Source organism: Ornithorhynchus anatinus, chromosome 2 (genome assembly GCF_004115215.2).
Source record: "Ornithorhynchus anatinus isolate Pmale09 chromosome 2, mOrnAna1.pri.v4, whole genome shotgun sequence".
In the NCBI taxonomy this organism is placed as follows: domain Eukaryota; kingdom Metazoa; phylum Chordata; class Mammalia; order Monotremata; family Ornithorhynchidae; genus Ornithorhynchus; species Ornithorhynchus anatinus.
The window spans coordinates 75,640,734-75,666,585 of NC_041729.1; the positions used below are offsets into that span (position 1 = coordinate 75,640,734).

The 25,852-nt window shown below is 42.0% G+C and overlaps 1 protein-coding gene and 1 non-coding gene across 13 annotated transcripts in view; both read left to right on the forward strand.

The window, feature by feature from the left end:
* The window catches only part of SYNE1 (spectrin repeat containing nuclear envelope protein 1), a 518,607-nt gene that overhangs the window by 229,698 nt on the left and 263,057 nt on the right, over nucleotides 1-25,852 (forward strand). For all 12 annotated transcript variants that reach the window (XM_029048032.2, XM_029048087.2, XM_029048053.2 and 9 more), the window contains 10 exons: nucleotides 311-514; nucleotides 1,457-1,664; nucleotides 2,306-2,418; nucleotides 2,923-3,128; nucleotides 6,932-7,087; nucleotides 12,162-12,453; nucleotides 16,171-16,343; nucleotides 19,120-19,429; nucleotides 23,217-23,381; nucleotides 24,769-25,125. In XM_029048032.2, coding sequence (XP_028903865.1) covers nucleotides 311-514; nucleotides 1,457-1,664; nucleotides 2,306-2,418; nucleotides 2,923-3,128; nucleotides 6,932-7,087; nucleotides 12,162-12,453; nucleotides 16,171-16,343; nucleotides 19,120-19,429; nucleotides 23,217-23,381; nucleotides 24,769-25,125 — 2,184 coding nt within the window. The remainder of the gene's footprint in view (nucleotides 1-310; nucleotides 515-1,456; nucleotides 1,665-2,305; nucleotides 2,419-2,922; nucleotides 3,129-6,931; nucleotides 7,088-12,161; nucleotides 12,454-16,170; nucleotides 16,344-19,119; nucleotides 19,430-23,216; nucleotides 23,382-24,768; nucleotides 25,126-25,852) is intronic.
* LOC114809659 lies at nucleotides 15,110-15,247 on the forward strand. Its single transcript, XR_003757436.1, has one exon. It is a non-coding gene; the product is annotated as a small nucleolar RNA SNORA7 (small nucleolar RNA).

Consider the following 25,852-nt stretch of genomic DNA (forward strand, 5'->3'; position numbering starts at 1 on the left):
TATATCTGAGCTATAAACTCTAAAATGCACTGTTTTACATTTTAAGATTTATCTCTATGTTTACTATCAATCATGGTCCCAGCTATGAGTTAGGGTTTCTAGTATATTTTAAGAAAAATGTATTTGCTAATAAAATTTCAAATTTTTTTCTTTTCTAAATTAGAGAAATAACCCGCACATATATGAGTTTGCCATTCAACTGTTTTTTTTTCTATTGTTCATTGTTGGTGTTTGAACTATTTTAAAAAGAAGAAATAATATCAAAGAAAATGCGGATTGTTCTGATACTGTCCTGTCTCTTTGCTTTTAGTTTATAGAAGCAGATTTAAGGCAGAAACTGGAGCATGCCAAAGAAATGTCTGAAATAGCCAAAGGAACCCTGAAAGATTTCAGTGCACAGACAACACAATTAGAAAAGTGTATTCATGACACAACAGCCTGGCTGACAAAAATGGAAGACACACTGTTGTGTTGTGCGCAAACTCCAAATTGTGAAAGCTTGAAAAAAATGAGAGTGAGTGATGAACGATAACAAAAGTCTTTCTAAATGCTGTCAGTAATTAGTGTTCCATTGATAAAATATGCAGTAATGAGAGTGATCCTTTCCTATGAGGCTCCCAAGGTGGGGGAGGAACCTTGCTGGTGCAGGGATGGGTACGAAATGGGGAATGATAAGTGGTCTTGGGCCACAATCACTCCCAAGTCACTGTATCATGAAGACTGCAGGCTGCTTGGCTGTAAACATCTGGTCCTTTTGTGAGGCGGGGAAGGCGCTTCACTCCCAATGACAGACTCAGGCATCAATTCTATTAGCTCGATTGCATTCACCCAAGTTCTTAGCACAGTGAACACAGAGTAAGCACTCAATCAGTACTACTGGGATCCTGGTGACATGAGTATTCTGAGCCACAATCAGCAAAGTCATCCTAAGAGTCCCCTTTACTATCTCATTATTATTATTATTTTTAATGGTACCTATTAAGGCCGGTGTTCACAGACTAAGTACAAGGGAGAACAGGTATTGAATCCCCGTTTGCAGATGTTAAGTGGCTTGCCTAAGGTCACACAGCATACAAATGGAGGAGCTGGACTTAGAACCCAGGTCCTTTGAGTCCCAATGCTCATGCTCTTTCAACTAGGCCTCCCTGCTTATAGGGATGTTATTGATGATGATGATGGTTTTTGTTATGTGCTTACTATGTGTCAAGCATTGTTCTAAGCACTGAGGTAGATAAAACCTAATCAGATGGGACACAGGCCCAGTCCCACATAAGGCTTTCAGTCCGAATCCCCATTTTTCAGATGAGGTAACTAGAGGCACAGGGAAGTGACTTGCCTGAGGTCACACAGTAGACAAGTGGTGGAGCTGGGATTAGAATCCAAGTCCTTCTGACTCCCAGCCCTGTGCTCTCTCCACTAGATATATTAGCCTTGATGTTATAATTTTACTGTTTAGGAAATACAGAAAGAGCTCCAAATTCAACAGAGCAGCATCGATTCAGCGCAGGAAACACTCAACGGCTTGTGCCGCAAGTACCACTCAGTGGAGTTGGAGAGTCTGGGAGCCACAATGACAGAGCTGGTAAAGAAGTTCGAAACTGTAAGCCAGCTGGGTTCCAAAACCCAGGCCAGCCTGCAGGACACTCTGGATCGGCGATTCAATGGTGAGCCATCATTTGAGCAGGTGCACTTAGTTTGCTGTAAAGAACCCAACTATACTTTAAGACACAGCTATTTGGAAGCTGGGAGGGGTTCAAGGGACATCATTTGCTATTTATTTTTGAATTGAGAGTCTCTAAGTGAAAAAGTAATGATGAAGTCGTTTGCTATTTATTTTTGAACTGAGATTCTTTTCTAAGAAATGGTGTCAGCATTGCATCCCAAAATATATATTTTTAAATAACTTGCACACAATAGAAAAGAATATTTTTAGCTTTAAAACTTCCCAGTTTAATGTCATCTCTAATCCCAGGCTTTTTTCCCTATATATATAACAATAATAATAATAATAATGATGATGATGAATAATCACAGTATTTGTTAAGCCCTTACTATATACCAAACACTGTTCTAAGTGTTGGGGTAGATAAAAGCTAATCAGGTTGGGTACTCCCTGTCTCATATGTCATTATGATTCTAGAAACTATCCCTTTAATGTTGTTTTTTTACCCAGAACAGTTTTGTGTTGAAAGGTGATTTTACAATCAGATTGATCAGAATCTTTTTATTTTGTACTGTCTTAAGTTTATCTTATCTCACTGGTGTATTCTGAAGTTCATTCTTGATTTTTTTTTTCACTCCAAAGCATCTATGCAAGAATTCCAGGAGTGGTTTTCTGGTATTAAAGCAGCAGTTAGAGAGTCATCGGATAGATCTGGGGACAGCAAAGCCATAGAAGCCAAGCTCCATGACCTTCAGGTATAAGATTATCCCAAATGAACAGTTCTTCAAATGTTTCTATCACATGAATCTCATTGGTTGCTTTAAAATAAGACTCAGCCACATTTTCCCTTCTCCATCTGGGAAACCTAGATTTTTCTGTCTATCCTATGAAGCAAGAGCTTGTCTGTTCATCCATCCCCTAATTTCCCAGTTTCACTCTTTGCCCAATCCCAATGGGAGCTTTCTCCACACCCTCCTAACCATAATATGCTTATTCTGCTTTCTTAATTCCAGCAATAACCTCTGTAGCTTCCTTACATTGGGAAGTCAGACTCCCAGTGAAATATTATCTTGCATGACCTCTCTTTCCTCTAGTTTCCTCTTCCCTCATGTGGTTGTCCATATACTGTTCAAATAATGTCACATTCATCATCATTTTAATAGTGTCCCATATAATGAAGGGACACTTTTACCAAGTTTGTTTTAGCTGTTTCTGTTTTTCAGTTCAGAATTGAATACAGTTTTCTTTCCTTTAAACAGAGGATTCTTGATTCGATCAATGAGGGGCAGAATAAACTTGATACTGTCACCCAAGAAGGGCAAAAATTGTTTGCGTATTTACCCAAACAAATTGTGAGTACTATTCAGGAACAGATAACCACAGCCAATGAAGAGTTTCAAGCATTTCTGAAACAGTGCCTCAAAGACAAACAGGCTCTTCAGGATTGTGCCTCGGAGCTTGGAAGGTAGGTTAATTTCTTAGAGTACATTGAATGCAATACACACTTCATTTTAAAATGAGTTGGAGAGATAGGGCATTGTGAATGGAGAAGGAAAGATCTAAATGGTGGAAATTTGAATGATCATAGAGATGTGTAAGATCCTGGCAGGTCCTACTCAGCCCCCATTGGTAACAAAGCCAGGAATTGACCCAATCCAGACTGGATCTTCCTGGCTTTGTGTGATGACAGAGACGTCTGATTTAAGTGACAGCTGAGTCGTCGTGAGTCCAATCACAAATATATCGGGTTGGAGAACCTGCATTGAAGAATCAATTTTAGTGTTGGGGACTATGCAGAGCCACTCACACCCTCTTGTCCCTGTCAGTCATATTCACATTGGAGCAATTGGTGCAACCAGTGAGTAAGTGGGCAGGGTTTTGGCGTATTTACAAAGCTGTCCAGGAGTTGTACATACAAAGCCAAGGTGACTGCAAAGTAGAGCTAATCTTGTCCGTAAGCATCAGAAGCCTGCAGGAGGTTACCAGAGTACTGCCATGGACCTGCTACAGTCTTAGCTGCCCTGTAGTATCTCTGAGAATACCCCAAATTCCTGGCGGGGGCTTCTTCGTCTTGTGTGCCTGCTTCAAAAGCACACACCATTGAAAGGGGCCTTGTCAAAGGAGGTACAGGCCATGTCCCAATCAGTTCCTGTTGTCTGGCAGCAGGATTGTTGCTGGCAACTTCAGCCACCCCACCAACATGTGGAATGGCATACTCTAGACTGTAAACGCAGTGAGGGCAGGGAGTGGGTCAGTTCATTGTTACATTATACTCTCCCAAAAGCTTAGTATAGTGCTTTGCACACAATAAGTGCTCAATAATTGCAATCGACCAACTGCCCGACATACTGTTGGAAGCACTTGGAGATGGACCCTGCTCAGGATGGGGAACTGATATTTGTCCCATGACGTTCCCCGATAGATGGTGAGATCCTCGAGGGTGGGGATCCATTCTACTAATTCCATTGTATTCGTCTTAGATTTTAGTACAGTACTCGGCACACAGTGAGCACTCATGAAATAATGATTGACAAAAGACTTGCTCCATGCCCACTGTGCATGGAGAAAATAGGGGTCTTTATTCAGATGTAAGTTAAGGCTTCAAAGGTGAAGGCTGGGTTTAGATGGGAATAACAATAATAATAACTGTGGTATTTGTTAAGCACTTACTGTGTGCCAGGCACTGTACTAAGCGCTGGGAAGTATACAAGCAAATCTGGTTAGTCACAGTTCATGTCCCTTATGGGGCTGACAGTCTTAATATCCATTTTACAGATGAGGGAACTGAGGCATAGGGAAGTGAAGTGACTTACCCAAGGTCACATAGCAGACAACTGACAGAACCAGGATTAGAACTCAGGTCCTTCCGACTCTATCCACTTGGTCACGCTGCTTATCCAGAAATAAGGAACAGAAACAAGGCTGGAGATATCTAGGTTTGAGTTTAGTTCATCCCTTTTTACTGTTTAAAATGATTCGAGCCATACTTTCATTCATTCAAAAGTATTTATTGAGAGCTTACTATGTGCAGAGCACTGTACTCAGTGCTTGGAATGTACAATTCAGCAACAGATAGAGATAATCTCTGCCCAGTGACAGGATACTTTGCTGCTGAAAGGATGGGTACTTGGAAGCCTACATCTGGCCATTTCACGAATAGTGGGGAAATGCTTTCCACCCTGACTCTGGGAGAATGCTACATCTCCTGGCTTATCCCCCTGAGGTGGCAATGGTGTGAGGTCTTGTGTGTGGCTATTTAGGGATGTGCCTAGTTTTGGCCCACAGAGAGGGTAGCAGACATTGCCACCACTGCTTCACTGACCTTCTGAGAATTCTCTGCTGTGCTAAAAATAGGTGCATTGGAGAGCTGTCAGATGGGCAGAGAAGCTTAGTGGGCAGAGCCTGGGCCTGGGAGTCAGAGGACCTGGGGGTTCTTAATCATGTCTCCACCACTTGATTGTTGTATGAACTTGGGAAAGTCACTTCACTTGTCTGAGCCTCAGTTTCCTCATCTGTATAGTAGATATTCGATACCTGTTTTCCTTCCCCTTTACACTGTAAGGCATGTATGGGTCAGGGACTGTGTCCCACCTGATTATCCTGTATCTACCCCAGTGCTTAGTATATAGTGCTTGGCAGAAAGTAAGTACATAACTATTATTCTTATCATCATTATTTTTAGTCCTCTAGACTATAAGCTTGTTATGGGCAGGGCATGTGTCTGCTAATCCTGTTGCACTGTACTTTTCCAAGCACTTAGTACAGTGTTCAGCAGAAAGAAAGCACTCAATACACAGCTAGATACACAGCTAGAGCCCTGCATAGATTTCTGTTGGAAGACAGTGTCAAGCTTGTTCCACTCCTTCACACTTTTAAAAGTGTCACATCTTCTTTAACTTTACAGAAGCAGCGTGGCTACGTGGAAAGAGCATGGGCTTGGGAGTCAGAGGTTGTGGGTTCTAATCCCAGCTCCACCACTTATCAGCTATGTGACTTTGGGCAAGTCAGTTAAATTCTCTGTGCCTCAGTTACCTCATCTGTAAAATGGGGATTAAGATTGTGAGCCCCACGTGGGACAACTTGACTACCTTGCATCTACTCCAGTGCTTAGAATGGTGCATGGAACATAGTAAACGCTTAACAAATACCATCATTATTATTATTTAACTGTAAAATAGATTAAGTGACCAGTAAGGGCACCTTGCAAAGTATAAAGGGGATCTATTTTTCAAAATCTTATAACAACAATAGTAGTAATAACCAAAATAATAATAGTACTTGTTAATTGCTCACTGTGTGCCAAGCACTGTTCTAAATGCTGGGGTAGATACAAGTTCATTCATTCAATCATGCGCTTACTGTGTGCAGAGCACTGTCCTAAGCCCTTGGAATGTACAATTCGGCAACAGATAGAGACAATCCCTGCCCAACAACGGGTGCACAGTCACAGATCGGGCACAGTTCCTGTCCCACATGGGGCTCACAGTCTCAGTCCCCATTTTACAGATGAGGTACCTGAGGCCCCCAGAGAAATTAAGTACCCTGCCCAAAGTCACACAGCAGACAGAGTCGGGATTAGAACCCATGACCTTCTGACTTCCAAGCCCATGCTGTATCCACTGTGCCATGCTGCTTCTTATGAGTAGTAAATACTATTTATTGAGTGCTTACTGTGTGCAGAGTACTGGAGTAAGGGCTGGGAATGAGTACACAGGTAGGAATTAGGCCTGGTCCCTGCCCTTAGTCTCCCAAGTGCTTAGTACAGTGCTTTGCACACAGTAGATGTTCAATAAATGTGAATAAATGAATGAAGTTTACAATCTGGAAATTTAACTGTGATTTCATTAAAATCCTTCCCATGTATTTAGGGAAGTATCATAACGTTGATTGACAAGACACTTGCCCCTTGACCACTGTACATGGAGAAAATAGGGGTCATTATTCAGAAATTAGTTAAGGCTTCAGAGTCCCCCTTCTTGATTATCATTAATAACTTCCTCTTACTAAAAACAAATTTAACTGGGATAGCCTGGAACTTGGAACTTTAACTTGGAATTTCTAGCTGCAAGATGAACTTTGTGTATGTGTGTGTGTGATATCTTTTTTTTCTTGCAGAGCTACAATACAGTTAAATGACATTAGGAAATAGCCGTGAGTTCTGTGTTTGCTGAGCTTATTGGTATTTTGTGGAATTATACCATAGGCTTTCGGGATTATAACTGCAAATGTTTAACATGTATCTCAGTGAGATTGTCTTTCGTCCCATAGCTTTGAAGATCAGCATAAGAAACTGAGTTTGTGGATTCATGAAATGGAAGAAAGATTAAGCACAGAATCTTTGGGGGAGAACAAACAGCACATTCCTGAGAAGAAAAATGAATTCCATAAAGTTGAAATGTTTCTGGGGGAACTTCTAGCTGCAAGGTGCGCTGTTATGTATTGTTGGCTGTTTTTTTAATGTGTGTGATACCTCTTTTGTCTTGCATATCTACAATATAGTTAAATGGCATTATGAAATAGCCACGAGTTCTTTGTTCACTGAGCTTATTGATATTTTGGGCTCTGTAATATCTCATATGGCCTCATTCAGGAGACCATCCTTAATTAATTTTTGATGTCCCCAACATTTATCCTTCAACTGCCACTTCATTATTTCTACTCCACTGAAACATTTAAGTAGTGATACCCTGCCGTCACTCTGATTATATATATATATATATATATATATGTATGCAAAAACATGTATGCATATATGTATACTTATGCACACACATGCATATATATGTATACATATATATATAGATACATTCTGTGTATATATATACATATATACATATAGTGTATATACATGCATATATATATACATTGTATATGCATACACAATAAATGCTATATATATGTATATATGTATGTGTATGAGTGTGTGTGTATACAATGCTGTCTATAACCTTTGGCTCTTGAGTTCAATCTGGCTGTTTTTGGGCAAGCCACTTAACTTTTTTGTGCCTCATTTTCCTTATCTGTAAAATGGGGTTTTAAAATCTGTTCTTCCTCTTACTTAGAGTCTGAATCACCAGTAACTTAACTTTTCTTGCTTCAGTTTCCCCAGTTGCAAAATGGGCATTCAGTATCTGTTCTCCTTCACACTTAGACTGTGATTAACCATGTGGAACAGAGACTGGTCTAACCTGATTAATTTGTATTTACCCCATCACTTATTCCAGTGCTAGGCACATAGTAAGTGCTTAATAATACCACAGCGATTTTTTTATCATTATTATTGCTCTTGAAAAGGGTCTGGCTCCCTGTTAATAATTATAACAATGGTATTATGCATGAACTTGTGTCAGCCCCTTCTCTAAGCTCTGGGGTAGTTACCAGTTAATCAATTCAAGCAGTCCCTGTTCCACATGGAGCTTACAGTCTATGTGTGAAGGACAACAGGTATTGAATCCCCATTTTACAGTGGGAGAAACTGAAGCAAGAGAAGTTAAGTTACTTGCCTAAGGTCATACAGCCAGCAAGTGGCTGAGCCAGGATTAGAATCCTGATTTCCAGGCCCATGCCTTTTCCAGTAGGTCACGGTACTACTAACATGCCCAGCACCAAACCACAACCTACCTAAAACCTGAGGCAGATGGAAAAGGACAAGGACCCCTGGGGCTCTGTCCATCCCATGACCTGCAGGAGTTGGGAGAGAAAGAGGATGTGTGGGGATGACCAACATCCCCACAAAGGCAGACCAACTGGGTCCCTCTGCTGAGCAGGGTGAGTGGGTGGTGACCCCCCCAAGGAGAGACCCCTATCTCTCTGGTCCCTGGTGGACCACTGTCAGTGCTGGCCCGTTGTATTACTGATCTTCTACTCCTCTTTTCTCCCTTTCATTCCTCTTCCCTGCTTTCTGATTTCTCCTTCCTTTCCCTTCCCCTGTGCTTTCCCAGTCCTCATGGCAGCAAAGTGGTGAAGAAGCTTCCACATGTAGCAATGACATTATTGATGATTTCATTATCACATTATTATGTATTCAGTGTCACATATTGATGTCTCATGTCACGTGGTGGTGGGGTGGCCAGAAGGTTTATGGATTTTTGCATCAGCTGCTCAAAATTTTCATTTTGTTGAACTCTTCTTACAAAAAACAGTGTCACCTGTTGTTCAGTACCTTATAACGTCTTCCTATCTGTAATTAATTTTAATGTCTGTTTCCTCAAGTAGTCTCTAAGCTTCTTGGGAGCTGGGATAACACCTACAAATTTTGTTGAACTTTCCCAAGAATTTTGTTCAGTTTTCTGCACACGTGTCCAATAAATATTAGTGATTGGCTGATCACTGTCAGTAGTATTATTTGGGAGCCTCCTCTGTGTGCGTAAAGCTCACTGTGGGCAGGGAATGTATCTCTTATAGTGTTATATTGAACTTTCCCAAGCACTTAGTACAGTTCTCCGCACACAGTAAGCTCTTAATAAATACGTTTGACTGAGAGTACAGTAAATGTGAACAACTCAGTCTCTGCATAAAAGAGAAGCAGCGTGGCTCAGTGGAAAGAGCCCGGACTTGGGAGTCAGAGGTCATGGGTTCTAATCCTAGTTCTGCCGCTAGTCAGCTGTGTGACCTTGGGCAAGTTACTTATCTCTGCCTCAGTTACCTCATCTGTAGAATGTGGATGAAGACTGTGAGCCCTACATGGGACAAACTGATTACCTTGTATCTACCCCAGTGCTTAGAACAGTGCTTGGCACATAGTAAGCGCTTAACAAGTACCAGCGTTATTATCATTATAAAAAAGCCTCCAATTTCAAGGAAAAGACAGGCAGACACAGATTATTTGCAAATGGAGGGAGCAGAAGAATGAACAAAGCTGCAAGTGATATAAGAACAAAGGAGAGACAGGGAGGCAAGTGAATAGAGTTTGGTGATGAGCACAGAAGTCTTTATATCTGGGAAGGGTGGGTAGAGGATCCAAGAGGGGCGTGATAGAGTCTCTTTCAGAGGCCTCTCTCGGTGAAGAAGAGAGTTTATTGGGGGTGTGGAGGTAGGAGAACTTGGAAAGGAGGTTGTGGTAAGAGAGTGGCAGTTTGGACTTGTGGCTAGAGGTGGAGCAGTGTCTTAGGATGATGGCATCCAGTGTTTGTCCAAGTTGGTGTGTGGCTAATGAGGGGAGGAGAAGATGGTTAGCAGGGTCGAGTAGGATGTGAAAGCCGGTGGCTGGGGCCTATCGTGGTGATACATGGGGTTATTGAAGTCCCCAGAAGTCATAATGGCAATTTAAGTGTGGACAGTGGAGGGTTGCTGAGGGGAGTCAGTGGTGGTGGTAGGTAGATCGGGGTGCAAGACCGGAGGGGAGGTGAGCTGCCTAGATCCTCTCCTAGACTCTGCGGCCAAGTTGTCTTTAGTAATTAGCAGTCAGTGCCTCTCCTCTTCACTTTTCTCCTCCTCAAATCTACACTGTAGACTGTAACTCTCTAAGCTCGTTGTGGACAGGGAATGTGTCTGTTTATTGTTATTTTGTACTCTCTGAAGCACTTAGCACAGTGCTCTGCACACATTAAGCACTCAAGAAATACAATTGATTATTCCCTGGACTCCATACTTACCATCTTCTTAGCAGTTCGTTGCACCCTAAAAGTCCCCAGGCCTCAAGGGTGGTAGGGGAGATCAGAGAGCATAGAGGAGGTGATGAGGAGACAGTGTTGGGGACAGAGGCTACTGACATTCCAGTTAGAAATTTATTTTTACTTTCATCCCTGGAGTGGATGGTTTGTTAGGCAAACAGAAATGTGAAGGACAGTGTGATGGGCATCAAAGGGTACAGTGTGTGTGCCAGCTACTGAGTGAGGAGGCCACCCCAGGGCTTGTGATTGAAATTGAATATGGTGGTTGGGGGACTAAGGGGAAAGGTCACTCAGTGGAAGGCGTGCTGGTGGGGTTGGGAGAAACAAAAGGTCTAGTTTAACAGAAGTTGCAAGGGGTGAGACCAAGCAAAACCACCAAGAACACCAGTCATCGCTCACTAAACTGCTCTATTAGTGAGAATCCTGGTCTCCTTGCCTTTAGCTTCTCCTCTCTCCTGGCAGTACTTCACTCTGCTGCCAGGATCATTTTTCTAAAATATCATGGTTCTTACATCTCCCAGTGCCTCAGAAAGCTCCAATGTTTGACCATTCTTCTCCACACTAAGCAAGAACTAATGGTAAGCTTGTTGCGGGCAGGGAATGTGTCTGTTATATTGTACTCTCCCAAGCTCTTAGTACAGTGCTCTATACACAGTGAGTACTCAATAAATACAATTGACTGACTAACCATTGGCTTTGAAGCCCTCAAACAGTGATCTCCCTCCTATTTACCTACTCTCTTCTCTTACTGCACCCCAGTTCACACCCTTCTTTCCCCTCAACTTACTCTTTGTACTTTGTTCTTCTCTCTCTCACCACTGACCTCTTGTTCATATCCTCCCTTCCACCTAGAACTTCCTCTCATTTACGAAATAACAAGTATGGTATTTGTAAAGCCCTTACTGTATACCAGACCATATTCTAAGCCCTGGGGTAGATTCAGGGTAATCAGGTTGTCCCATGTGGGGCTCATAGTCTTAATCCCTGTTTTACAGATGAGGTAACTGAGGCACAGAGGAGTGAAGTGACTTGCCCAAGGTCACACAGACAAATGGCGGAGCTGGGATTAGAAACCAGATCCTCTGACTCCCTAGCCCATGCTCTTTCCACTAAGTCATCTGCTTCTCTACATTTCACCAACAAGTGCTCTCCTCATTGTCAAAGCCTTTTGAAATTGCCTCTCCTCCAAGGATGCCTTCCTCAATAAATTTCTGTTCTTCTGATTTCACACCCACCAAATATTTCAGAATGTCCATGCCACTTAAGCATTCACAAGCCACAGTGGTACTTTGGAATATATCTTTATGCCCTGTTCCTTCTTCCTGCCTGTAATTTATATTCACTAGATTACTGTCTTCTCGCTGTTCAAAATGATGCGAAGGTAGTCATCTTCTCTCTTTGCTTCTGAAAGGTGTGGAGGTTAAGGAGGTGTGGTCAGTGACTCCAGGAGCGTGAGGGCTGACTGTCTGGTGGTTGGGAGCATTGAACTGGAGCCCAGACATGTAGAATCTTGGGCCCATTTGTCCCTGGGTGTTTCCTACCCTTTCTCTAAAACAGTGGTAGGGAGAGGCAATCCACCCACTTCCATGATATCGAAGGGTTGGTCAGAACCCAATCAATTGTTTAATATTATTTATTGATCACTCACTGAGTGCAGAGCAGTGTGCTAAGTGCTTGAGAAGGCAGAGTACAGTACAATAGAGTTGATAGTAAATATCCCTGACTTCAAGAAGCTTACAGTCTAGTTGGGGAAGATGGAGATTGGGGCTTTGTGTGGTCAGCCATATCCTTTCTTTGTTCCTGTTCATTAAAACGGTAATAGCAAGTTGCCCCTAAAATATTGGACATAAATTGGACATAAATCTTCCACTTTTCATTTTCTTTAGAGAATCCCTTGATAAGCTTTCTCAGCGAGGGCAGATTTTAAGTGAAGAAGGCCATGGTGCAGGGAAAGAAGTACGCCTAGCTGCCCAACTCCTTACTGGATATCAAAACTTAGTCAAAATCACAAAGGAGAAACTCCGATCATGCCAGAATGCTCTCCAGGAGCATCAAGCTTTAGAAGCTGCTTTGCAGAGCATGTGGTCCTGGATAAAAGATATTCAAGAGAAGCTGGCCTCTGCTGAGAGCATGGTAGGCAGCAAAGCTACCCTGGAGAAGAGACTATTTCAAATTCAGGTAAGTGCTGAGCAGGTACAGTGTCAGATTTAAAGGAATAATCAGGTTAATATTATAGTTGGCTCACTTAATTCTAAAGTTCTTTTGTATCTACTGTTGAATAAGTGGAGGGGTCAACTGGAAGAACTGATCCTGAAGACATTTTTCTTTGTAAAATAAGAGCTGGCTTTGGGCTCTCAGCTGCATTAAAAAACTATCTTTTATATCCATCATACCACATTTAGAAAAGAGGTTAATCAGATAAGATGCTGCATAAAAGCTCCTCAATGTCTGGACCATCAGTGATTTTCAGAGTAGCAGTATCTTTGTGAGTCTGTCTTGCAGGGTCACACAGGTGTGTGGGGCTAGGGCTGGGAGTGGGAAAATAGCCAGGCCCCCTTCATGTCCTTTCACCCTGGCCAGGCTCCCTCCTCATGACCCTCACACCCCAGCTGGGCCCCTCTCGGTGCTCTCCTCCTGTGCCCCCTCACCCCAGCCCTGTCACCCAGGACACACCCCTCCCTCTAGACTATGAACTTGTTTTGGGCAGAAAATGTGTCTGCCAACTCTTGAATTGTCCTCTCCCAAGGGCTAAGGTACTAGGATACAGTCCTCTGCACAAAATAAGGGCTCAGTAAATGCAGTTGATTGATTGAGCTATAGCAGTAATAGTAATAGTATTTACTAAGCAATTACTGTGGGAAGCATCTTGCTTAAACGATGGGGTAATTACAAGATAAAGTGATTCACAGAACAATTACATTAGAATAAATAAAAAGCAATCTCAACAAACCAAGATAACACTGACAAAGTAGACTGTGGACTGTAAACTCTCTAGACTTTGAGCTTGTAAGCAGCGAAGGGGTCTACCAACTCTATTATTTTGTACTCTGCCAAGTACTTAGTACAGTACTCTTCACATAGTAAACACACAATAAATATGATGGATTGATTGAAAGTAGCTAAATACAATTATTGGAAGGAGCAGTCTTGTCACTCCCCCATGATGCTCAACAAAGGTTTTGATTACAAATAGCCAGAGCCTCCCCACCCTTTGATCAGTTTTACATCTCCCACGGAGACCTCTGTCTCTCAGGACACTCTGACAGGAGGCACATATGCTGGACCATCATTGGATGGCAAGAGGAACCCCAGAACTCCTGTCTCCTGGGAATTCCATGCCACCTGGGAACTTTGCTACTGCCCAGCCTTGCTTCTTTCTGTAGGGCAGTGGAGCTGTATGGTGCTCATTTCCCTTTTAGGTATTTGTCTTAACTAAAAGACAAGATTCAATATTCATAAATTGGTCATTCAAGAAGTTAAATAATCTGGCACTCCAAAGATTAATCATATCGACTAGACTTATATGTGCTAATAAGTTATTGAAATTAAAAATAAAGTGAACTGCACTTCATTGTGAAAGTGATTAGTGATGTATTCTTTCAAATACACTGGTGCCCATGTATGCATGCACAGACAAACACACACACACACACGCAAATCCCCACCCACCTCTTATGATTGATGGGCTGCTCCTTGCTTTAGGATTAGTATGTAAGATAGCTGGTTTGATTGCAGAACATTTTCATTATGGTCTTCATAGCTAAAAGCTGGGAATGGCCACATTTGAAGAAAGATTCTGATTGTGGCATCAAGCCCCTTCTATGTGCAGAATACTGAAATAAGGGCAATATTATAAGAATTTACCCAATCTCTGACCCACAGAAAATACACAATAAATTCCAATTTCCTATTCTCATTTTCTAGGAGAAGAAACTGGGGTACAGAGAGACTAAGTAACTTAACCAAGGTGAAATAGCAGGTTAGTGGCAGAGCTGGGTCTGGGTCAGTGTTAGCACAGACTCCTACGTCCGTGCAAGGATTTTACAACAAATAGGAAGTATTGCTATTCATCGGGTACTACCTGATGCAATGCATTTAACTAAGAGATTGGAAAAATAAAGCAGAAGAATAGGAAATGTTCCCTGCCCACAGGAACTTATGCGTGGCTCAGCGGAAAGAGCACGGGCTTTGGAGTCAGAGGTCATGGGTTTGAATTCCGGCTCAGCCACTCGTCAGCTGTGTGACTTTGGGCAAGTCACTTCACTTCTCGGTGCCTCAGTTACCTCATCTGTAAAATGGGGATGAAGACTGTGAGCCCCACGTGGGACAACCTGATTCCCCTGTGTCTACCCCAGCGTTTAGAACAGTGCTCGGCACATAGTAAGCACTTAACAAATACCAACATTATTATTATTCATTATTACTTATGTCCTAATGTAGGAGGCAGATATAAGAATAAAAAGGCATTAAAAATTATCGAAGGGTAAGGTTAGACTGAAAAGATAAGGGCTCTCATATGGAAAGATGAAAGTTGAAAGGTAATATGGTTTGAAGTTACAAAGTCATGAAGGATGCAAACTGGTTGGATATGACATTCTTGCTTCTGAAATTCCATAATACAAAGTCTGGGGATACCCGTTAAAGCTCAAAACTGTTTAGTTCAGATTTAATAAAATAATTATTTTCTTTTTGCACACAACAGATAATAAGCATATGAACTAGTTATCCTAGGAAGTTATGCAGTAGAAACAATTATTAACAGCCTCAAAATATTTGAGAGTTTGTAAAGGGTAAAACAAATATACCATTATTTTATATATTTACTAAATAGTTTCCCCTCTCAGGATGGCAGCTGGAGAGTTTCCAGTACTTTACCAGTCTCAGCTATGGGAGGGAGAGTCAAGCAGACACAAACCCATTCCATTTCTAGCTTGGGCAGTGGCTAGCGAGTGGAAGGCAATTTGCTACAAGTCAGAACTCACCAGTGGCATGGGAGAGAGTTAAGGGTGGAGGCTCAGGTTTACTACATGGAAGAAGGCAACTGTAAACCACTTACAGATTTTTACCAAGAAAACTCTATGAATACACTACCAGAACGATTGCAGATGGAGGTGAAGCAGCCCTGGGAGATATGTGTCAGTGACATCGCTATGGGTCAGAGACAACTTGAAAGTATAAGACAAGACAAAATTAAATAGTTATCCTTTCTTTAGGAACATGAAGTAGAAGAAAGAGATCTGTCATGGAACTTTTGACTTAGTGGGTAGAGCCCGAGCCCTGGAGTCAGAGGACCTGGGTTCTAATGCTGGCTCTGCCACTTGTCTGCTGTGACCTTGGACAAGTCCCTTTACTTCTTTGTGCCTCAGTTACCTCATCTGTAAAATGGGGCTTGAGACTGTGAGCCAAATGTGGGACAGGCACTGTGTCCAACTGATTTGCTTGTATTCACCCCAGTGCTTAGTAGAGTGCCTGGCACATAGTAGACATTTAGCAAATACCACAATAATTATTATTGAACGTGAATGAGAGGCCTGTGGTGGGCTAATCTGCAGAATTTCTGGATTTTAGGCAGCACTTCCAAACCTTGAGATTAGGTGCCAGGCAGGCTAATATCTCTTTGCTCATTCAAGTAACCTTTGTTGCCATCTGTCAGAGACAAAACGCGAGCTGATTGTATCAAAGATTATTTTTTTTGTTCTAAAGAATCAACAAATCTCTGACATTCCAGAGATCTGTGCAAGTCAAAGATTTTTGTATAGATAATAAATTGTCTGTTTCTCTTCTGTCACGTTGGCAAGCACAGGTCTACACTGGTTAATTATCTAGATGACTGGTATCTGAGGCTATTGTTGAAGAAAAATGTCTACTCATCTAAAGATTCCTTCTACCTCACAGGAGATCATCTTAATGAAAGGTGAAGGGGATGTTAAGTTGAATATGGCTATTGGCAAAGGGGAGCAGGCTCTGAGAAGCAGCAACAGAGAAGGTCAGAAGGTGATTCAAGCCCAGCTCCAGACACTGCGAGATGTATGGGCCAATATCACAAGTTCATCTACCCATGCTCAGAGGTACTCACTGTATTTCTCTTGTAACTCTAAGAAATGTGACCAAAGAGTTTGTGGGAGTGGCAAATTAATGGTTTTATTTTAGATAAAAAGGCAGATATTTTAGAGCACAACAATGCCATAGATAAAAATCCATTTCTCTGCCCAGGAGTGGACCTGCAGTGAATTACCGGGACTGATAAAGTGGAGAATTAGCAATTCCCTTGCAAACATTTGTTTTTTTGCTTGTATACATTCATTTAATTGTATTTATTAATTATCTTTTGTTTGCAAAGTACTGGACCAAATGCTGGGAAATAATAAATGAAACCTTATTTCTAGTACCGGCTCCACCACTTGTCTGCTATGTGACTTTGGGCAAGTCACTCTGCACCGTAACCTCTTCTGTAGAATGGGGATTAAAGCTGTGAGTCTCATGTGGGTCATGGACTGTGTCCAGTGATTATCTTATATCTACCCCAGCACTTAGTACAGTGCCCTGCACATAGTGAGAGCTCAATAAATAAACACTGTTAGATCTTCAGAGCCCTATTAAAATCATATCTCTTTCAAGGAGCCTTCCCTGACCTACTTCTCATTTCCCCACCTTTTTCATCATCCCCTCTGTGTCATCTATGCACTTAGGTATGTACCCCTTAAACACTTTGATATTCACCTCACCCCCAGCCCCACAGCACTTACATACATATCCTTATATTCTTCCATTTCCCCTCTCTCTAACTTTTTTAATGTCTGTCTCCCCGTCTTGACTATGAGTTCCTTGTGGGCAGGAATCATGTCTACCAACTCTATTGTACATTCACTGCACTTAGTACAGTACTCTGCAAACAGTAATCACAATAAATACCATTGATAAATAATTTGTTCATCTTCTGAAGGCATTTAGTTATGATGTTTACTAAATAAAGATAGTGAATTATCAGTAATGTTTCCTCTAGTCAAAACTGGAATTTAAAGATATTGTTGGCATCAAATTCTGAATGTCATACAGTTGGATATCCGTAAACGTTTCTGCTTGCACCTCTGTGTAAAATACTACCATATCTTTGTTGCAGCATTAATGCATAGAAGGAGTAATTTCTGGGCAGGCAACATTTCTACAACTCTGTTGAATTGTGCTCTTCAAAACGCTTAGTGCAGAGCTCTGCATGTAGTAAACACTCAGTGAATACCATTGATTGATTGGAGGCCTGTATTATCCAAAAGCAAGGTAACCAGTTTTGGAGCAGAGGTATAATCTGACCTCAGCTCAAGAATACCTTCAGTAGAGCATGGCATTCTGCACAAGGTAAATCTTCTGTGTGTAGTAAGCTATAGTTCATAGTACTATTACAGTACATGGCTACTGGTGTACAAATAAAATTAATGTAACCATATGAAAACTCATCAGTGCACCACATTATATACTCCCTTTCTCAATCCTCCTTGCCTCTCTACTCCTCTTATTTAAAAATTTACAGGACAAGAAATAGAAAGAAATGGAAAGTTGCCCATATTTCTTTGTCCTGGTTCTTCAGAATGTGTGGTGGAAGGGAGTGGTGAACTTGTATGATTGCAGAACAGCATATGATCCATTCTGAGAAAGGACTAGAGAAGCAGTGCTGCTTAGTGGGAAGAGCATGGGTCTGGGGAGTTAGAGAACCTGAGTTCTAATCCCAGCTCTGCTCCTTGCCTGCTGTGTAACTTTGGACAAATCATATAACTTCTTAGTGCCTCAGTTCCATCATCTGCAAAATGGGTGTTCAGTACCTGTTCTCCCTCCTACTTTGACTGTGAACCCCATATGGGACCCGACAATCTCATATTACCCCAGCACTTAGGACAAGAGCTTGGCACATAGCACTTAAAGAAACCACAATAATTATTATTAATAATTACTATTATTCTAAACTCAATAAATAGCAAATCAGTAAAGTCATTTAGATTATGGATTGATAACCAGGACGATTACTTGGAATTACCTCCCCAGAACAGCTGCTATTTAGAGGAATATAAGGCCAAGGTAGGACAACAGCGTTGGTTTTATTTTTAACAACTCCTGCAGGAATGAATGGAAATTAGTATTCAGTGCGATTTTTCCAAATCTTATATTTGTGAAGAGCTTGCTTGTTTCACATTGCTTTGGGTCACTAAAGGATCATAAAAAATTTTAGTAGTGAGATAGAGTCCATTAATTAAATTAGACCTACTGTATCTGTTGATATTTAATGGAGAAATATGCATATCTATTCTAATATGTGAATAGAAATGTACTATTCTTTATCTCTACAAAATTTAGCAAATGTTTTGTTTCTGTAAAATATATTGCCTATATGTAGAAGGATCAATTGAAATATGATCTTAAATTTACTGTTTGCATCTTGAAACAGGTGAATGATGAAACTAGTGAACTTCTTTACTTTAAATTGAAACTGTAGTGGTCATATTTCAGCCTTTCTTTGTTTTTTATTCTGCCTTGAATCAGCAAATGAATCGTTCATTCAATCTTATTTATTGAGCACTGTGTGCAGAGCACTGTTCTAAGTTCTTGGAATGTACAATTTGGCAACAGATAGAGACAATCCCTGCCCAACAACAGGCTCACAGTCTAAAAGGGGGAGATTCATTGAGGCCTGTTCTGTTCAGAGCACTGTTCTAAACCAGCAGAAATAATATTTTAATGTAATTTTCCTATCATTTAATCATCCTTTAAATGAAAACCCACTGAATCTTAATTGGTTTTCATTTTAAGCTGGCAGAGTAACTTACTTGTACAAAATACATATGCCTTTAATTTAAGCTGTTTGGAGTCTGTGATTAGCCAATGGAATGACCATCTGGAAAGGAAAAGCCAGCTGGAGCAGTGGATGGAATCAATCGATCGCAGAGTGGCAGAGCCCATACAGAGGAAAGCAAGCCTAAAAGAGAAGTTTTCCCAGTTAGACTACTGCCAGGCCATTGTATCCGAGGCTGAGGAACACACAGGGGCTCTTCATCGACTCACAGAAAAGTCCAAGGAGCTCTACGAGAAGACAGAGGATGATTCATTCAAGGAAGCTATTCAAGAGGAACTCAAAACTCAATTTAATGACATCACAACCATTGCCAAGGTAAGTGCCTCAAACTAAAGGAGAAACAGCAGACAAGACAAAGGGTAGGTCTCTGACAGTAATGTACTGCCTGAATCCTGGTTTGGGGAATTCCCTCTGTGTTCCCCTTTCCTGTGCACCTGAGGTTTTAATAGGGGAATACTTATTCAATGTCTCAATTCGGTTTGAAATAATTTTGAGCTCTATACAAGCTCTTTAGGTGAAAAAATCGTAGAAAAGCATTCTGGAACAGAGCATTTATTCAGCTGCACCAGATAGCCATCTGTCTGTGCCATGGCTTTATATAGCACCTTAGCAAGTAGTATCTTTTACTTTTATGTGAGCCATTAACTTCTCTGTGCCTCAGCTCAGCTGTAAAATGTGAACTGAGACCCATGTGGGACATGGACTGTGTCCAATCTTACTAGCTTGTATCTACCCCAGCTTTTAGTTCAGTGCCTGGCGCATAGTAAGGGCGTAACAAATACCATAAAAATAATTATTGACTAGTCATCTGTAAATTCATTTTCCAATATATGAACCATGACTTTTTTCATTTATTTCTCTGTTCTATTCTGTTAAACATATTTTAGAAAATTATATTGTAAGTGGTGGTGATCAGATTTACTGGGGTTAGGCTGGTATTTTAGGCACTGAATAGACTTTAAGCTCCTTGTCGACAGGAAACAACCTACCAAGTCACTTGAACCCTCCCAAGTACTTCTTAGAGTGTTCTGTACACAGTAAGCACACAATAAGTACCATTGATTCATTGATGGAATACATACTATAGGTGGAGTTTTGGCTCTTCCTGAAGGTTCAAGCTCCAAGTCTGTCCAATGTTAATAAAAGGTGGTGGTGTCGCCCCCAATGACCTGGCCACCTACTTTATTAAGAAAATTGCTACATCAGGCATGAGCTCCTTAAAATCACCCCTGCCCCTCTCCAGTCCCTCTTCCTTCTGACTCCATCTTCTACTCTCCCATCCTTCATAGCAGTATCTCTAGAGGAAATCTTCTGCCTCCTCTCAAAAGCCACCCCCTCCAACTTCTGTATCCAAACCCATTCCTTCAGACCTCATCAACACTCCTGCCTCCTCCCTTCTTCCCTCTCTAACAGCTGACTTCAGCTATTCACTTTACAGTGGCTTCTTCCCTAAACATGCCCATGTCTCCCCTATTGTTAAAAAAAAAAACCCTTCCTTGATCCCACTACTCCCTCCAGGTATTGCCCTATTTCCCTCCTACCATTCTTTTCCAAACTCCTTGAGCAAGTAATCTACACCCAAACCCTCAAATTCCTCACTTCCATTCCTCTCCTTGACTCCCTTCAATCTGGCTTCCATCCCCTTCACTCCACAGAAACTGCCCTCTCAAAGGTCACCAATGATCTCCTTCTTGTCAAATCCAAAGGCTTCTACTCCATCCTAATCATCCGTGACCACTAAGCTGCCTTCAACACTGTGGACCACACCCTTCTTCTGGAAACATTCCTTGGCTTCACTGACTCTGTCCTCTGCTAGTTCTCCTCTTATCTCTCTGGCTGTTCCTTCTCCATCTCCTTTGCGGGCTTCTCCTCTGCCTCCCACCCCCTAACTTGGGGGGGAAGGGGGAGGTGGCCCTCAAAGTTCAGTTCTGGGTCCCCTTTTATTTTCCAACTACACCCATTCCCTTGGAGAATTCATTCACTCCCATGTCTTCAACTACCACCTCTAAGCAGATAATACCCAAATCTACATCTCCAGCCCTGATCTCTCTTCCTCTCTGTAGTACTTCCTCTTGCCTTCAAGACATCTCTATTTGGATTTCCTCCTGTCACCACATGGTTAACATGTTCAAAACTGAACTCCTTATCTTCCCACCCAAGCTTGTCCTCTCCCTGACTTTCCCATCACTGACTGTAGACAGACATCCTTCCTGTCTCACAAGCCCTTAACCTTGGCATTATTCTTGACTCCTCTCTGTCATTCAACCCACATATTCAATCCACAACTAAATCCTGTTGGTCCTACCTTCACAACATCGCTAAAATCCACGCTTTCCTCTTCATCCAAACTGCTACCATGCTAATACAATCTCATCGTATCCATCCTGGATTAATGCATCAGCCTCTTTGCTGACCTCCCAGCCACCTGTCTTTGCCCACACCAGTCCATACTTCACTCTGCTGCCTGGATCATTTTTATACAAAAATGTTCAGGACATGTAACCCCGCTCCTCAAAAATTCCAGGGTTTGCCTTTCCACCTCCGCATCAAACAAAAGCTCCTCACCATTGGCTTTAAAGCACTCCACCATATTGCCCCCTTCTAGGTCACATCACTATTCTCCTTCTACAACCCAGCCCACATGCTTTGCTCCTCTCTTGCTACCCTTCTCACTGTGCCTCGTTCTTGCCTATCTCGCCGCCGACCCATGGCTCACGGCCTGCTTCAGTCTTGGAATGCCCTCCGTCCTCATATCTGCCAATCTAACACAAATCCTCCCCCCTTTCATTCATTCATTCAATAGTATTTATTGAGCGCTTACTATGTGCAGAGCACTGTACTAAGCGCTTGGGATGAACAAGTCGGCAACAGATAGAGACAGTCCCTGCCGTTTGACGGGCTTACAGTCTAATCGGGGGAGACGGATAGACAAGAACAATGGCACTAAACAGCATCAAGGGGAAGAACATCTCGTAAAAACAATGGCAACTAAATAGAATCAAGGCGATGTACAATTCATTAACAAAATAAATAGGGTAACGAAAATATATACAGTTGAGCGGACGGGTACAGTGCTGTGGGGATGGGAAGGGAGAGGTGGAGGAGCAGAGGGAAAAGGGGAAAATGAGGCTTTAGCTGCGGAGAGGTGAAGGGGGGATGGCAGAGGGAGTAGAGGGGGAAGAGGAGCTCAGTCTGGGAAGGCCTCTTGGAGGAGGTGATTTTTAAGTAAGGTTTTGAAGAGGGAAAGAGAATCAGTTTGGCGGAGGTGAGGAGGGAGGGCGTTCCAGGACCGCGGGAGGACGTGACCCAGGGGTCGACGGCGGGATAGGCGAGACCGAGGGACGGCGAGGAGGTGGGCGGCAGAGGAGCGGAGCGTGCGGGGTGGGCGGTAGAAAGAGAGAAGGGAGGAGAGGTAGGAAGGGGCAAGGTGATGGAGAGCCTTGAAGCCTAGAGTGAGGAGTTTTTGTTTGGAGCGGAGGTCGATAGGCAACCACTGGAGTTGTTTAAGAAGGGGAGTGACATGCCCAGATCGTTTCTGCAGGAAGATGAGCCGGGCAGCGGAGTGAAGAATAGACCGGAGCGGGGCGAGAGAGGAGGAAGGGAGGTCAGAGAGAAGGCTGACACAGTAGTCTAGCCGGGATATAACGAGAGCCCGTAATAGTAAGGTAGCCGTTTGGGTGGAGAGGAAAGGGCGGATCTTGGCGATATTGGCCCCTTCAAAGCCCTACTGAAATCCTACCTCCTCCAGGAGGCCTTCCCAGACTAAGCCCCCTCCATTTCCTCTGCTCCCCCTCCCCATTGCCCCTACTCGCTTCCTCTACTCTACCACCCTTCCTGCCCCTCAGCACTTGTATACACAAGTACATATTCTATTTTATTAATGATGTGTACATAGCTATAATTCTATCTATATTGATGCTATTGATGCCTGTTTATTTGCTTTGTTTTGTCTGTGTCCCCCCTTCTGAGCCCGTTGTTGGGTAGGGATTGTCTCTATCTGTTGTCGAATTGTACTTTCCAAGTGGTCAGTACAGTGCTCTGCACACATTAAGTGCTCAATAAATACAATTGAATGAATGAATGATTTCCCTTTTTTAAATAGGAGAAAATGAGAAAGGTAGAAGAGATCGTGAAGGACCACCTGATGTACCTGGATGCAGTTCATGAATATACAGATTGGCTCCACTCAGCAAAGGAAGAACTTCAACGCTGGTCAGATGTGTCTGGAGATTCATGTGCTACCCAGAGAAAATTATCCAAAATTAAGGTTAGAGGATGCATTGATAACAGCACCTGCAGCATAAAGGATGCAGTTCCTATAGTATACAAGATGGAAAAAAATTTGTTTTTAAAACCTGAATGCTTAAAAGCAGCTCATCCTATGATTTTATTGCCCTCTGCTAAATATCCAAGAGGAAGAAAGAAATCAAGAACACATTAGTCTTTTGACCAAACACTATAAAGTTTCTTTGTTTTCTGCAAAGTGTAATGACAGTGGCATTTGCATAACTGTACAGGAAAGGCAATTGGCTGAGAAATTCAGACATTCTTGGAGGCAAAGCTATTTCTAATGAGGGAATCTGAATATGAAGAAAGGAAAGCCACTTGTTGAGCTTTGTTGTACAAAAATGCACCAATAAAATAGAGGACAGCACTCAGTTTAAACATGGGGTAAAAGAAGTTCTCACACATTTTACAAGATTGGAAAAACTTACTAAAGCCCTTTTTTGAGTTAATAGTGCCAGACAGAAAAATAAACCGAATATAAAAGCAAGGACATACATCTGAACCAGAATGATGAGTGCAACAGAATTGGTTGGTTCATGGAAGAGAGAATCGGATTTCCTAGGAGTGTTGCCAGTTAAATCAGTAGTGCCTGTGCCTCTGAAACTGTTGCTATGAAAGACACTAGTGTTGTAAAGTCAAAACCTATATGTGGTAAACGGAAGCAGGGTGTAAATATTAAGTGCCATTTCTTATAATTCAAAACATCTGAAACGGAGAACTGCCTCTATTCATCCTAAGCCACTTTTGAGTTCATTTAGCAAAAAATTGAGAGGGGGGGAAAAGTTTTGCCTTTCAGGGTTTGGAGAGATAATTACCAATCTCTAAGGATATTTGCTTATCAACATGTGATGCTATATAAGGCCTCTTTCCTGTAATATAGTGAAACTTGAGTTGTCTGTGTCTCCTGAAGCAAGATGGAAAGGTAACACAAACCATCTGTACTGTTGAGCACTGCCCTTTCCCATCCATTCTCTGTGGGCAAATTACTCTGTTTTTGCTGGTACAAAATATCACAAGGGAAACTTCTTAATCCTCATCAGAGGCATTTCGATAGTCTAGTTTAAGGGGCCTTCCTATGTCTTTTTAAGGATACTGATATCTTTATATATTTTATATTCTTCCAAAAGCTTTCCCACACATGTTACAATCGCTCAAGTTTTGGTTTGAGGCAGCACCATTTGAGGAAAACAAAGAGGGAAGACGATATGTAGTTGTATTGTTTTTCATCCCCAAACTGCTACTGGTTTGCTATGCTACACTCGTTGGAACTCCATAGCCGAACGGGGTCCCTCAGTGCACACATTTAGAAGCATTCGGCCCAAGTGAATCACAGCCGCCTTGGTTACTATGGCAACGTTCCATTACAGGAGTTGATAGATTCCAGACAGATTGGTGCGAGCCGCCTAAACAGAGTAGAGTCTCTGGCTCCGACAGTGAAACAGAACACAACTGCCAGCGGGTGCGAACTCCTAGACACAGAGATGCAGGCCCTTCAGTCCGACTGGAAGCATTGGGAAGACAGCGTATTCCAAACTCAGAGCTGCTTGGAGGAGCTTGTCAGCCAAATGGCCCTTTCAGAGCAGGAGTTCTCAGCCCAAGTGGCTCAGTTGGAAAAGGCCCTGCAGGATTTTAGTGCTCTTCTGGAAACCTGGTCCCAGCAACTAACCCTTCTGGAAGGCAAAAACACTGACAATGAAATAGTGGAATGTTGGCACCAAGAAAAAGTAAGTGTGGTTTCTTTTTCTCACTGCTCTTTCTATTTTGAACTCAAATACTGCTTGGAGGAAAATAATACTTGTTAACAGAAAAACTGCAATAGCAAAACTTAGGAAACATAGTTTATTTTCTTTTATTTCCTTCTCCTGGCAAACGTTCATTTTGAGGAATCATTGGGTAAAGAGATTATTTACTTGAAGAAAAGTCATTTGTGAGGGGGGCATTTTATACTTTTGTAGTGCAATAGGTTGTAATATTGGATTCAGCCTTTCAGACTCTGAAAAAATGGCCTCGGAGGCAGAAATAAACAAACCGTCATCAGCTCTTTTCCCGCTTGCTTTGTATTTTAAACAGCTATATTACTGCAAAGCAACATTGACTGTTCCAGTTAATAGTCATTGCACTGGTGCCTTTCCCTATTTGGGCTTATGCCCAGTTTGTCCTTGACATTTTTCTACATGTATCGGTTTATTACAACTTTTTATTAGGAGGAACCATCCCTCTTACTCTCTCACCCCCTTACCAATGTTTTTCGCCTCCTACCTTTCACTTTATTAAAGGCAGTACTTATGATTGAGGGACGGAGAAGATCTGGTTAGAAGTCCTACATTTTCTTTTTTTTTTTAACCAAACAACTTTTGGATTAAAAAAAAATCAGTTTATGTAGCTGAATCATTGATTCCCTTATAAGGTTGCAGAGTAAACTGGTTTCTATTTCTGTTGCATTACTTCAAA